Source organism: Octopus bimaculoides, chromosome 16 (assembly GCF_046866305.1).
Source record: "Octopus bimaculoides isolate indiv1 chromosome 16, ASM4686630v1, whole genome shotgun sequence".
Taxonomy (NCBI): domain Eukaryota; kingdom Metazoa; phylum Mollusca; class Cephalopoda; order Octopoda; family Octopodidae; genus Octopus; species Octopus bimaculoides.
The window spans coordinates 49,165,384-49,178,265 of NC_142943.1; the positions used below are offsets into that span (position 1 = coordinate 49,165,384).

At 33.5% G+C, this 12,882-nt stretch overlaps 1 protein-coding gene across 6 annotated transcripts in view; it reads left to right on the plus strand.

Moving 5' to 3' along the window:
• The window catches only part of LOC106884137 (alanyl-tRNA editing protein Aarsd1), a 426,316-nt gene that overhangs the window by 358,325 nt on the left and 55,109 nt on the right, over positions 1–12,882 (plus strand). For all 6 annotated transcript variants that reach the window (XM_089364768.1, XM_089364772.1, XM_089364771.1 and 3 more), the window contains one exon: positions 6,560–6,719. In XM_089364768.1, the coding sequence (XP_089220894.1) occupies positions 6,560–6,719 (160 nt within the window). The remainder of the gene's footprint in view (positions 1–6,559; positions 6,720–12,882) is intronic.

Consider the following 12,882-nt stretch of genomic DNA (forward strand, 5'->3'; position numbering starts at 1 on the left):
TCTGGTATGTGTGTGTGTATATATATACATTGATACACACACACACACACACACACAGAGAAAGAGAGGGAGATAACTATATACATAAAATTACACATGCAAAGCCGCATACACTTCTGTATAATATATTATTGCTATTACGACCGATGCCACCAGCTATTGGTATCGGTATGCTTAAAAACAGAAAGAGATGTCAATAATGATTTTTCTTTTGTAATATTTTCTTGTTTTATTTTTCATTTTTTTTTTTTTTTTTTTTTATTCTCTTTTAAATATTCTCATAGAATTGTTGCTGTAACTGAAAATTATAATAATGAAACTTGGCAGAAGCAGAAAACTATATTTAGTTGAAGAGTGAAAAGCAGAAGGAGGGTGAGAGAGAGAGAGATAAATAGATAGACAGAAAAATAAAGAGAGAGCAAGAGAGGCAGACAGAGACTTACAGAGAGAATGAGGGAAAAGGAAAGTGAAAGTAGATTGCAATTCAGGAATAAGAAAGAATAATAAAGTGGGTGTTAATGTAGTAATTTAGTGAGCCAGGAAGTATTAATTAATTAAAATCACACCTGTAGCAAAGAGAACATTATCTTAATGACAAATTGCTATCTAGAACATCAAGGGAGGTAACCACAGAATTTAAACTGATTAAATTTAATTACAAACAGAAATGAAATGAAAGAAAAAAATGGGTTTGATTTTTAACTGTGTATCTTTCATCCTTTTACGTGTTTCATTCGTTCAGCCGTGGCCATGCTGGTGCATTGCCTTGAAGAGTTTGGTCAAACAAATTGACCCTAATACTTATTTTCTAAGTCTAGTACATATTTTATTAGTCTGTTTTGCCAAACTAAGTTATGGGGATGTAATCAAACCTACACTGGTTGTCAAGTGGTAGTGGAGGACAAGCACAAAGATACAAACACACACACACACACACATAGATATGTATACATACATTGCTTCCCAGCCAAATGGTTACAGGTTCAGTCCCACTGCATAGCACTTTGGGCAGATGTCTTCTACTGTAGCCTTGGGCTGACCAAATCCTCGTAAGTGAATTTGGTAGACAGAAGCTCAAAGAAGCCCATCATACGTGTGTATGTGTGTGTGTGTGTGTATATATATATATATATGTGTGTGTGTGTGTGTGTGTGTATTTATATATGTATATATATATATATATATATATATATATATATATATATATATATATATATATATATGTATATATGTATGTATATATGTATATATATATATATGTATATATATATATATATATATGTATGTACATATATTTATGTGTGTGTTTTTGTGTCTGTGTTTGTGTCCCTCACCATCGCTTGACAAATGATGTTGGTGTGTTTATGTCCCCGTAACTTAGCAGTTTGGCAAAGGAGACTGATAGAATAAGTACTAAGCTCACAAAGAATAGTCCTGGGGTTGATTTGTTCAACTAAAGGCAGTGCTCCAGCATGGCCACAGCCAAATAACTGAAACATGAAGAATAATAAAAGAATTAAAAAAGTGTATAATATATGTGTGCGTGTGAGCGTATATATGTATATACACACACCAGATACAAAAGCGGCCTTGGCAGAATTTGAACTCAGAACGTAAGGACAGACGACATACTGTTAAGCATTTTGCCCGGCTTGCTAACAGTTCTACCAGCTCACCACCTTAAATAATAATGCTTTCTTTATTGGCCACATGGGCCTACAGAGAACATACAGGGACACGAATACAAAGGTACAAACAGGCACAAACGGAGGGGTTTACCGAAGAAGCCGCCTTGAATAATGATATTACGATGATGTCATTGAGTGCAAGTTTTACAACACTTTCAGCTGTTTCATATCATTACCCTGAAGCCAGTTGTTTACAAATACAACGAACAATAAAGTTGTAACACTTTAATTGATTCAGGAAGTACAGAAAATGTTACTCACACCTCTGTTGCAGTAAACATGAAATAGCCTATTAATTCTACTTGTATAATTACTATGGCTTCTTTGCCACACAAGAAAGTAATTAGAGGTTTTGGTATTTGTGATGCAACCCTTAAACAACATTGTTTAGAATAATCTAAATATCCAACAATGGATGATCTTTGTTGAGCTTTATTGCTGAGACAAAGTTTTTATGTCTTTTCACAAAAGCGTGGAGATAATTATAATGGTGATGGAACTACTTTCTCAATTTGTGATTTAACTGCTTTATTTATAGACTTGCCTTGAAGCCGTTATGAAGGCGTGTCCGCCATGCCTCTCCCCTTCCCCACTGACCCCTCTTCTACCTCTGTATTCCTCTCCATTCTTCATCGTGTACCCACCTACCTACCAACTTGCACACTATGTGTCCCTGTTGAATTTCTTCCTCTCAGCATATCCTCTTGATATCCCCCACTCTCTCTCTCTCTCTCTGTACCTGTGCCCAGTCATTTCATTTTTGCCCCCTCCCACCATCTCTCACTCTCCTTTTGCAACCTTGAGCACTCACTCACCCATCCACTCGTCCACCCTTCCTCTCACTCACCCATCCACTCGCTCACCCATTCACACACCCACCCATCCACTCACCCACCCATCCACTCGCCCACTCATCCACTCACTCACCCATCCACTTGTTTACTTGTTTTGCTCATTGGATTGTGGCCATACTGGGACACCACCTTCAAGGGTTTTAATCAAAGGAGTCAGTCCCAATACTTAGACTTTTGTAAAGCCTGGTACTTATTCTGTTGATCTCTATTGCTGAACTGCTAAGTTATGGGGACATAAACACACCAACACCAGTTGCCAAGTGGTGATGAGAGACAAACATAAGGGTGCATGTGTGCACGTGCACATACACACACACACACATCATCATCATCATCATCATCATCATCATTCAAAGTCCCTTTTTCCATGCTGGCATGGGTTGAATGGTTCAACAAGAACAGACAAGCCCAAGGACTCCTCCGCCAGGTTCTGTGTCTGCTTCGGCATGGTTTCCACAGCTGGATGCCCTTCTTAATGCCACCCACTTCACAGAGTGTGCCGGGTGTTTTTTACGCAGTACCAGTACCAGTGAGGTTGCCAAGTACTTAACAGAGAAGGCCCTTCAATTGAGCAGGGTATGGACTGGAGAAAAAAACTGTGATAGAGGGAGAAGAGCAGGTGTCTTGCTGGAAACATGAATACATGGCTTGCCTGCTTGGAAAATAAGAGAGAGAAAGACAGATATATGTAATGGGTAAATTCCTTACCACACCACAGCCATGCCGGCACCAATGAGTCACACTCTAATTAATGAATGACTCTTCATGGTATTTGAAAGTAACTGAAAATTAAACCAGTTTTGTAAATGCCTTTTTTGTTGAATGTTGCAGCTCCATTTCAAAGTATAATTAGCAACATAATTACAGTTAATCACCTAATGCAACATTTACTTATATTAATGATGTTATTGGTTATGGAACAAGTCGAGAGAAACCTAAATGAAATTTAGATAAGTTTAATAAGGCTATCAAAGGTAGTCGATTTACTTTCACATGAGAATAAGTGTCTGTGTAACATGCAAGCTACCCATTTTAACCTATTATATTTTCTTGGATGTAGAATTTATCATAGAATTCTAAATCTAGATATACCTCTTAATAGTAAAACCAAACAAAAAACATACTTCAAACACTGTTCAGAATGTTCTCATTTATTATTCCAGGTGAATTCCATATTGTTCAAATAAAGCAAAATTACTTTTATAAATTCTCATAATATTTTAATAGAATCACAAAAATGTGATTTTTAATAATAGTCTTCAAATCTTGTGTTTTTAAAGTTAGATGCTGCTGTTGCTGCTGTGTCTGCTGCTATTACTTAGAACAAACAGTGAATGAATCTGAAATATTTGTACTTTAAACTGATGTCTCTGAGGTGGCCAATATTTGATACATTTCTGCAAAATAATTATCTTACGACTTAGTTTTAAAGAACATTAACTACTCGTAAACAAAAACGTCCTTTGATTGAACAGGAAGCCTTAGCTTTTATTGAAAGTGACAGAAAGTGGAAACATTAGTTAATTGAATAAAAAAAACATTTTTCAACTATTAACAGATCAAGAAGCTATTACTTTTATTTTCATTAACAAGCATTCTTCAAAGGTTAAAAATATTAAACTAGCTTGTTGGTGATTGGAATTGTCTAGAATACACTTATGACTTATTGCATTATCCTGGAAAAGAAAACAGTATTGTTAATGATTTCTTCAGAATTTTTTTTTTTTTTCTATTGTTGCTGCATCAAATTTTGTCACCCTGTCATCCTTCAGACTTTTTACGATATGAAATCTAAATGTGCAATTAGCTTTTTTCCATCTTATGCTAATAAAATGAATACCAGTGATATTCCTGGATCAATTTAGTGAACAATATTCCTCCTGTACCAAATCAACTTTGTAGCAATGAAAGAAATCATTATTTTAATAACATTAAATCCAGAATTTAAGGGAATCTAATTGTAGGTCTGCACTAGAAAAGCAACCTAATGAAAATTATTAAAAATAAAAGTGATTTCCATGTATTAAGCCATGTGAAAAACGAAAATTACCACTATTGAGAAAGAGTCTATGCCCAAAACATTGATAAACTTTCCTTTTCCACACAGTTTTAATACACTGACTTTTATTTTTAATGTAATTTTATTCTGTTATTATAAAACTCAGTGCAAGCTCTTTGGCAATTTTAAAATTAAACTGAAATAACCAAGTATGCTTTTGAAAAGTGTAACTTGATTAACTATTAATTTGGTTTATGATGTCTTCTCTTTTGTCACTTGATAGAATTTAATTTTACCTGTCAGTGTCTTCCTTGTGAACTAATCATGATTATATCCTTGGAATATTCTAGTGTAAATGTATTCAAAGTAAAATAGTTTATCAGTTTGCTTTCCTTTGTACATGTTGACATTTTGTCACTTTCCCATTATGGGAAATGCTTTAAAGAGTCCTTTGTTAGGCAGAAGTGAAATGGCCAAAATATTGAACCAGCAACTCATAGGTATTAAGTTCAGATGGAGTTAATTGTTGTTTTTTTTTAAAGTATACTTTATTCAAAAGACAACAAACACTCAATAAATACTGACATTATTTGCAACAAATTTATGGACTGAAAAATATGACAAAAAATTAGAATTAAAATAATTGGAGAAAATGGATATCATCATCATCATTACCTTTGTTTTAACGTCCACTCTTGCATGCTTGCATGGGTCAGATGGAATTCATTGAGGCAAATTCTCTACAGCTGGGTACCCTTCCCATTACAAACCCTCATCAGTTTCCAAGCAAAGTAATATTTCCCTATGGTCAGACTTGTTTTACATGGAATATTGAAAATGAACAACTTTGTATAAAAATGATGCTTGTTTACAAGCATTGCACCATGTCAGAATAAAGCAACAAACATAAAAAACATGCATGCACACACACACACACATTCTACCTCACAATGCTTTAGCTGGCCTAGGATTATAGTAGAAGACAATTGTGCTAGGTACCATGCAGTGGGACTGAACCTGAAACCAAATAGTTAGGTAGCAAGTTACTTAACCACACAGCTATGCCTGCACCTATATATATATATATATATATATATATATATATATATATATATATATATATATATATATATATATATATATATATATATATATATATATATATATATATATATATATATATATATATATATATATATATATATATATATATATATATATATATATATATATATATATATATATATATATATATATATATATATATATATATATATATATATATATATAAAAGCTGTTCATGTTGGAATAATCAAATGGATGGTGAAAACAAATGTCCCTTTTTTTAGCCCTTGGTCTCATAAGACCAGTTACCTGGTTTCCATGGCATATAAGTGACTGAAATCGTAACACTCCTCCTGAATTGAATGCTAGTGTGTTGCAAGGATGAAAACCAGCAATTTTGAGGACAGGGAACAAGTCAATTACATCAGCCCCAATACTTGACTGGTACTTTATTTTATTGATCCTGAAGAGATGAAAGTCTGGGATTTGAACTCAGAATGTAAAGAGTCAGAAAAAATGTCAGCAAGCATTTGCTCTGATGTGTTAACAATTTTGCCAGCTTAATAACTTGTTTGTCAATTTAACCACAACTAAATAAAAATGAAATTATGAATAATATACTTTTGTGTCTGGGGAGAGTCGTTCCCTTTTAGTGCCTTATAATTTAACATACTCACTGGTAAATTATAAGGCAATAAAAGAGAATGACTCTCCCCAGACACAACAATATGTTTCAACGCACAAACTCATAAAGAATCTTGCAAACCAAATCCAAAAACGAAATGAAAAATATACTTCCATAATAATTACATAATGTTATATTTATCAGTTTGTATTCATTTCTAATATAAGACTTTATGGAATGTTATGAATTAATATTGTAAAAACTGTGACAAAATCCAAATTCTAACACAGTTCTAATTAATGTACCATTCCTTATCATTCTTGCTTAGGTCACTTGGTGATAAAATATCATTCATTGAACTAGACACTCCAGAAATGACACCTGCTCAAATGGCTTCTTTGGAAGTATCGGTTAATGAGAAAATTCGGGAAGCAGTTCCAGTCAAAGTTGAAGTCTATGGTTCTGCTTCAGACCCCAAACTTGCTGAGGTATGGCACAAGACTGTTTGATAAATTTCTTCTTTTGTGAATAGTTTTTTCCTGGGCCCTACCTTCAAAGTCATGCGCTGTTTATCTTGATATGAGATCAACATGTTATGCACATATGGTTGTGATGCATGTGCCTGGTGTACCCTTATCAGAAGAGTAGTCATGATGGGTATAATGGGCTTTGTATATTTTACCACAATGTCACTTTGATGGCATGCACTGCTCTCTCACTCAATAATAATAATAATAATAATAATAATAATAATAATAATAATAATAATAATAATGATAATAATAACTATAATAACCCTTTCTAATAAAGGCACAAGGCCTGAAATTTTGGTGGAGGGGATTAGTTCATTTTATTGACCCCAGTGTGTAACTGGTACTTGTTTCATCAACTATGAAAGGATGAAAGCCAACGTTGACCTTGGCAGAATTTGAACTCAGAACATAAAGGTGGATGAAATGCTGTTAAACATTTTGCCCTGCATACTAACGATTCTGCCAAATTGCCACCTTAATAATAATAATAATGATGATAATAATAATATTAATAATAATAATAATAATAATAATAATAATAATAATAAATAATGATATGAATGTTAAAGGGTTAACTTACTGATGTTCAAATTGAACATCAACTGTATCAATGTCACCACAGTCTGGGTGGTCCACCAAAGGTCATACACACTGACCTTTCCTCTTGACTTAACCATTAAAATAAAGCAAGGAAACAACAAACCAGCCTAATTATCAACTTATTTTGCAATCTAGATGGTTTTCTTTACCATATTTCTTGATGGTGCTATTGAAATAAAATCCTGACTATAATAATTCAAAGTTGCAGTTCATAGCATCACATAACCATTAACAATTTTTCTTATTTATTTAATTATTCTAAAACCAGTTATAAGAAAATAATATTTTTCTGAAATTATAATTCTGATTTTTTAATGGAAGCAAAAACAACAAAAAAATAAATAAATAAAATAAAAAATATTTATAGATAAATAAATAAAATTTCAATTATGAAAATTTTCAAAAGATAAAGTGTGTTTTTATAAAATTTTCGTTTCTTTCTTTCTTTCTTTCTTTCTTTCTTTCTTTCTATTATTATTATTATTATTATTTTGAAAATTGGAAGAAAATGAATTTTCAATTAGAAAATTCAATAACAACGATATCAAAAACAGACAAAGTTTCTCCAAAAATCTTTTAAAATTTTAAATGTTTGTTTCTTCACAAAATTTTCATTATTATTATTATTATTATTATTATTATTATTATTATTTTTATTATTATTATTATTATTATTATTATTATTATTATTATCATCATTATTATTATTAGTTCTTTTAAAATTTCATTTCGAATATTAATTTAGTTTTGAAAGATTTTGAGCAAATTTATTGAGAGTTGTGGAGGTGGAGGTGTGTGTGTGTGTGTGTGTGTGGAACAAGATTAAAAGAAAATAACAAAAAGAAAAATGAAAAAATAAACGAAAGGAAAAGAACATAAGTTGAAAATAAGATAAATTCCTACTTTATCATATTGTGACAATTTTGAAATTTTCTTTCAATTTTTAAAAATTTTTTTAATTTAAAAAATTTTTTTGATTTAAAAAATATTTTTCCTTACTTGACTTTTATAGACTGAAAAACAAAAACAAAAATTAAATTTGAATTAAAATAATAATAATAATAATAATAATAATAATAATAATAATAATAATAATAATGATAATAAGCAATCTACTCTTGCTAAACAAATAGATTTTGCGGCAGAATCAGAGGTAAAAAAAACTACATTAGATTCCCTTAGATGTGTCAGTCCGTCAGTCACCATATTTCCTTGTTCTGAACCATCCATCTTCTTGTGATTCAAATTACATGAAATGTAATAAGAATAGTGATTAATCTCATTTTGATTCAACCTCTGCCATTCTTGTATAATATGACTTTACAGTGATATAGTAAAGAGTTTCTCTTTCATCTTGTTGTTGTTGTTGTTGTTATTGTATTGGTGGTGGTGGCAGTTTCAGGTGATTAAAGTGAATGGTCATCTTTTAGTAAAATTTTATATCATCATTGTCATCGTCATCATCATAATCATCACTGTCATCATTGAATGTCCTTATTCACCCCCCCCCCATTCCTGTATGGGGGCAGAAGATGGAATTTGTTGAGGCAGATTTTCTACGGCTGGATGCCCTTTCTGTCACCAACCCTCATTTGTTTGCCAAGCAAGGCAAGGGAATAAATACTTCCCTATGGCTAGACATGTTTTTCACAAAAGATTAGAAACGATCAACCTCATTTGTATGACAGGGATGCTCGTTTACAACCGTCATGTGATGTCTAGACAAGGGCACACACATACTTATACACACACGTGTGTCTATCATCATTATCATCATCATCGTCATCATCATCATTTAAAATCTGCTCCAGCACCATTTGTCTGTTTTGGCATGGGGTTTTAACAGCTGGATGCCCTTCCTAATGCCAACCACTTTTCAGAGGGTGCTAGGTACTTTTTGCATAGCACTGCTATGTGAGTTTTTCTGTCATGCCTGCACAAGAACTTTTTACATGGCGCCAGCATGAGTGCTTCTTACACAGCATCGGCACAAGTGCCTTTTGTGTGCCACCAGTACAAGTGCTTTTTATTCACACACACACACACACAACAAGATTCTTTCAGGTTCCATTTTCCAAATCTTCTCACAAAACTTTGGTTGGCTCTGGGATATAGTAGAAAACACTTTCCCAAAGTACCACACTGTGGAACTGAACCGAAGATCACAAGCTTCTTGACTGCAGAACCATGCCTGCACCAAAATTCTAGTTGTTGTCTAGCTATTGTTTAAACATAACCTGTAATCAGACTTATAATCGAAGACATTCTAGATGTGACCATCCTACTTAAATATTTTCCTCAGCTTCATTATCCAATATGTGTTTCTTACTTTTTTCTTTATAAAGACAGTATGAAGTAATTGAAGCAAGATTTAGTGGTTATTTGAAACAGGATAAGCACCAGCATAGGGATTCCTTCAATGGCTTGAACTCTTGTCATTGATGTTGGTGGTAGTGTTGTGGTTGTGTTGCCATTCTTGTCATTGACGTTGGTACTTGGCAGACACACATCTCATACTCAAATCTTCAGAGATAATGGACTAAACTGAACCATAACTAAATCTGCACATCCTCTGATAACTCACAGACGGTGATTCGATGATTTCTCCTCACAGCTGCATGCACATCTGTGATGTTTGTCTCAGTTCTGCTGGTTGCAGGTTTCCTTTTATTCAACAATATCGACGTTTTTATGGCCATCTTGGAAATTTCTAAACCACTTGTACACTGCTCATACATTCCTCTCCATACACTTTCTGCAACTTTGCACAGGCCTCTGAGCAGCTATTGCTATGACAATTTTATTTTTGTCATGGTCACTGCAACGATCACACACTACACACCTTCCTTCCAAGCACTGTTGTAAACAGCGGAATCGAGCTATACCATTAAAACTTAGTGCACATGTACAGCAGAGTTCCAGGTCAATCTTTGCCAAGCATCTTTACTCTCTGTGCTTTAGCTTTGTTACTATGGCAACAGTCTGGATACTTATTGATCAAAGCTTGTAGATAGATAGATAGATAGATAGATAGATAAATTGACAGATAGTCAGACAGACAGACAGACAGACAGACACACACACACACACACACACTCACAATTGGATTATGTGTCTGGCAAGCTTGAAACCGGAAGTGGCCCACATTTCTGGATTTTTCAGTTTTCTGGAGACACCCTAAATATAAACTTAGAATATAAAATAAAACGTGAAAAGTAAAGAACTAAATTGTGCATAACAGATTCCCATTAACACACTTCTAAAGCAGGGTCTGTTTGATATTAATCCACTTAAAACTCTTTAAATACATCATACTCTACTAAGTATACAGTATAATAATGTTTATAGGATGAAAGTTAAACAAAGGAGAGTAAAGAACATAATTTCATTTAACAAATACAGATTCAAATTAATACACTTCTAAAGCAGAGTATGTTTAATCTTTATTGATCCACACAAGAAACGTAAAGGACAGAACTATTTTTAACACTCAACATGCAAATTAACCAACTTCAAAAAACAGAGTCTGTTTACTCAATACATGGTGTTGCACAGTATTCAAAGATTTCTGGAAAACGGATAGATGGTCGTTACTCTGTGTGTGTGTGTGTGTGTGTGTGTGTGTGTGTGTGATCCATCATCATCATCAAACTTAAACATTCATTTTCTATGTGGCATGGTTTCTATGGCTGGATGCCCTTCCTAATGCCAACCACTTTACAGAGTGTGCTGGGTGCTTTTATGTGACACTGGCATATATATATATATATATATATATATAAATTAGGGGAGGCCGGTTTATGGGATTACCCTGGGTTTCCCATCCATAAAGGGTTTAGCTTTATGGTGTATTGTCAGACCCTTTTCCCCCTCACTCCATATTTTGAAGAAGTTATTGGCCACCAGGTTTTGGGGTCTGATGATACGCCATAAAGCTAAACCCCTTATGGATGAGAAACCCAGGATAAATCCTATAAACTGGTTCCCCATTAAAATATACACTGCTCTATGTCATAGAGTGTGCTTCTTCTCTGGATATATATATCATCATCATCATCATCATCATCGTTTAACGTCCACTTTCCATGCTAGCATGGGTTGGACGATTTGACTGAGGACTGGTGAACTAGATGGTAACACCAGGCTCCAATCTGATTTGGCAGAGTTTCTACAGCTGGATGCCCTTCCTAATGCCAACCACTCTGAGTGTATATATATATATATATATATATATATATGGGAGAATATACAAATAATAACAACAGACGAGGACAGGTGGTGTAAATAACAAAAGTATATATTAGTATGACGCTCGGGAATACGGAAAGTCTTTGACGTTTCGAGCTACGCTCTTCAACAGAAAGAATACGGAGACAAGGAGAAAAACACGGAGAAAAAAATTGAATAGTGTTCAGTCAACGGTCAATCATAATAATGGCCGATCATAACAATGACTGACCGGAAGTACGAAAAAACAACAACAGACGAAGACAGGTGGTGTAAACAACAAAAGGATGTATTAGTATGACGCTCGGGAATACGGAAAGTCTTTAACGTTTCGAGCTACGCACTTCAACAGAAAGAATACGGAGACAAGGAGAAAAACACGGAGAAAAAAAAAATATGCATACATATGTGGAAGCACATGGCCTTGTGATTAGAGCAGGGAGCTTGTAGTCGAGAGATTGCAGGTTCAAATCTCAGACTGGGCGATGTGTGAGTTTATGAGAGAAACAACCCTAAGCTCCACGCAGCTCTGGCAGAAGGTAACAGCAAACTTCTGCTGACTCTTTCACCGCAACATTTTCTCACTCTTTCCTCTTGCATCTACCAGCTCACCTGTGACGGAACAGCATACCATCCAGGTGGGGGACCTATATGCGAATGAAACCAAACCAGAAAATTGGCCCTTATGAGCCAGGCATGGCTCAAAAAAGAACAAACAACAACATATATATATATATATATATATATATATATATATATATATATATATATTACAATTAAAAGGGTAAAGGTTTATCAATTTATTAATTTATTAATAAATTAACAATTAATAATTTTTACCAAGCCCTTTGGTATGTAAACACCATTATTGGTGGAGAACTTATTTAAAAGTTCTTATACATTTATAAACATAATTAAGGGATCAGCTTTTTAGCTGCTATTTCTGAACTTCGGTATGTGGTGAAGCAACTGTGTGTATATATATATATATATATATATATGTATATATATATATATGTATATATATGGAAGAATACATAATAGGATGATTGCTTACAGTATTGCAACTTTGTTGAAGAATGGTAAAGTAAAAAGTAAAAAATTAGTTTATCATTGATGGTTGTTTTATTTCCTGTTCTAAGTTTTATTCTATATTCACTGATATCGTTATTTGTAGTTAAACCTCTTGAATGTTCATAGTAGAAGCCAGTATAATTGACTTGATATATCTATCTAAATATCTATATGTTTTTTTGTTTTTTTTTTTCTACAATTCAACATGTCTGGTTCC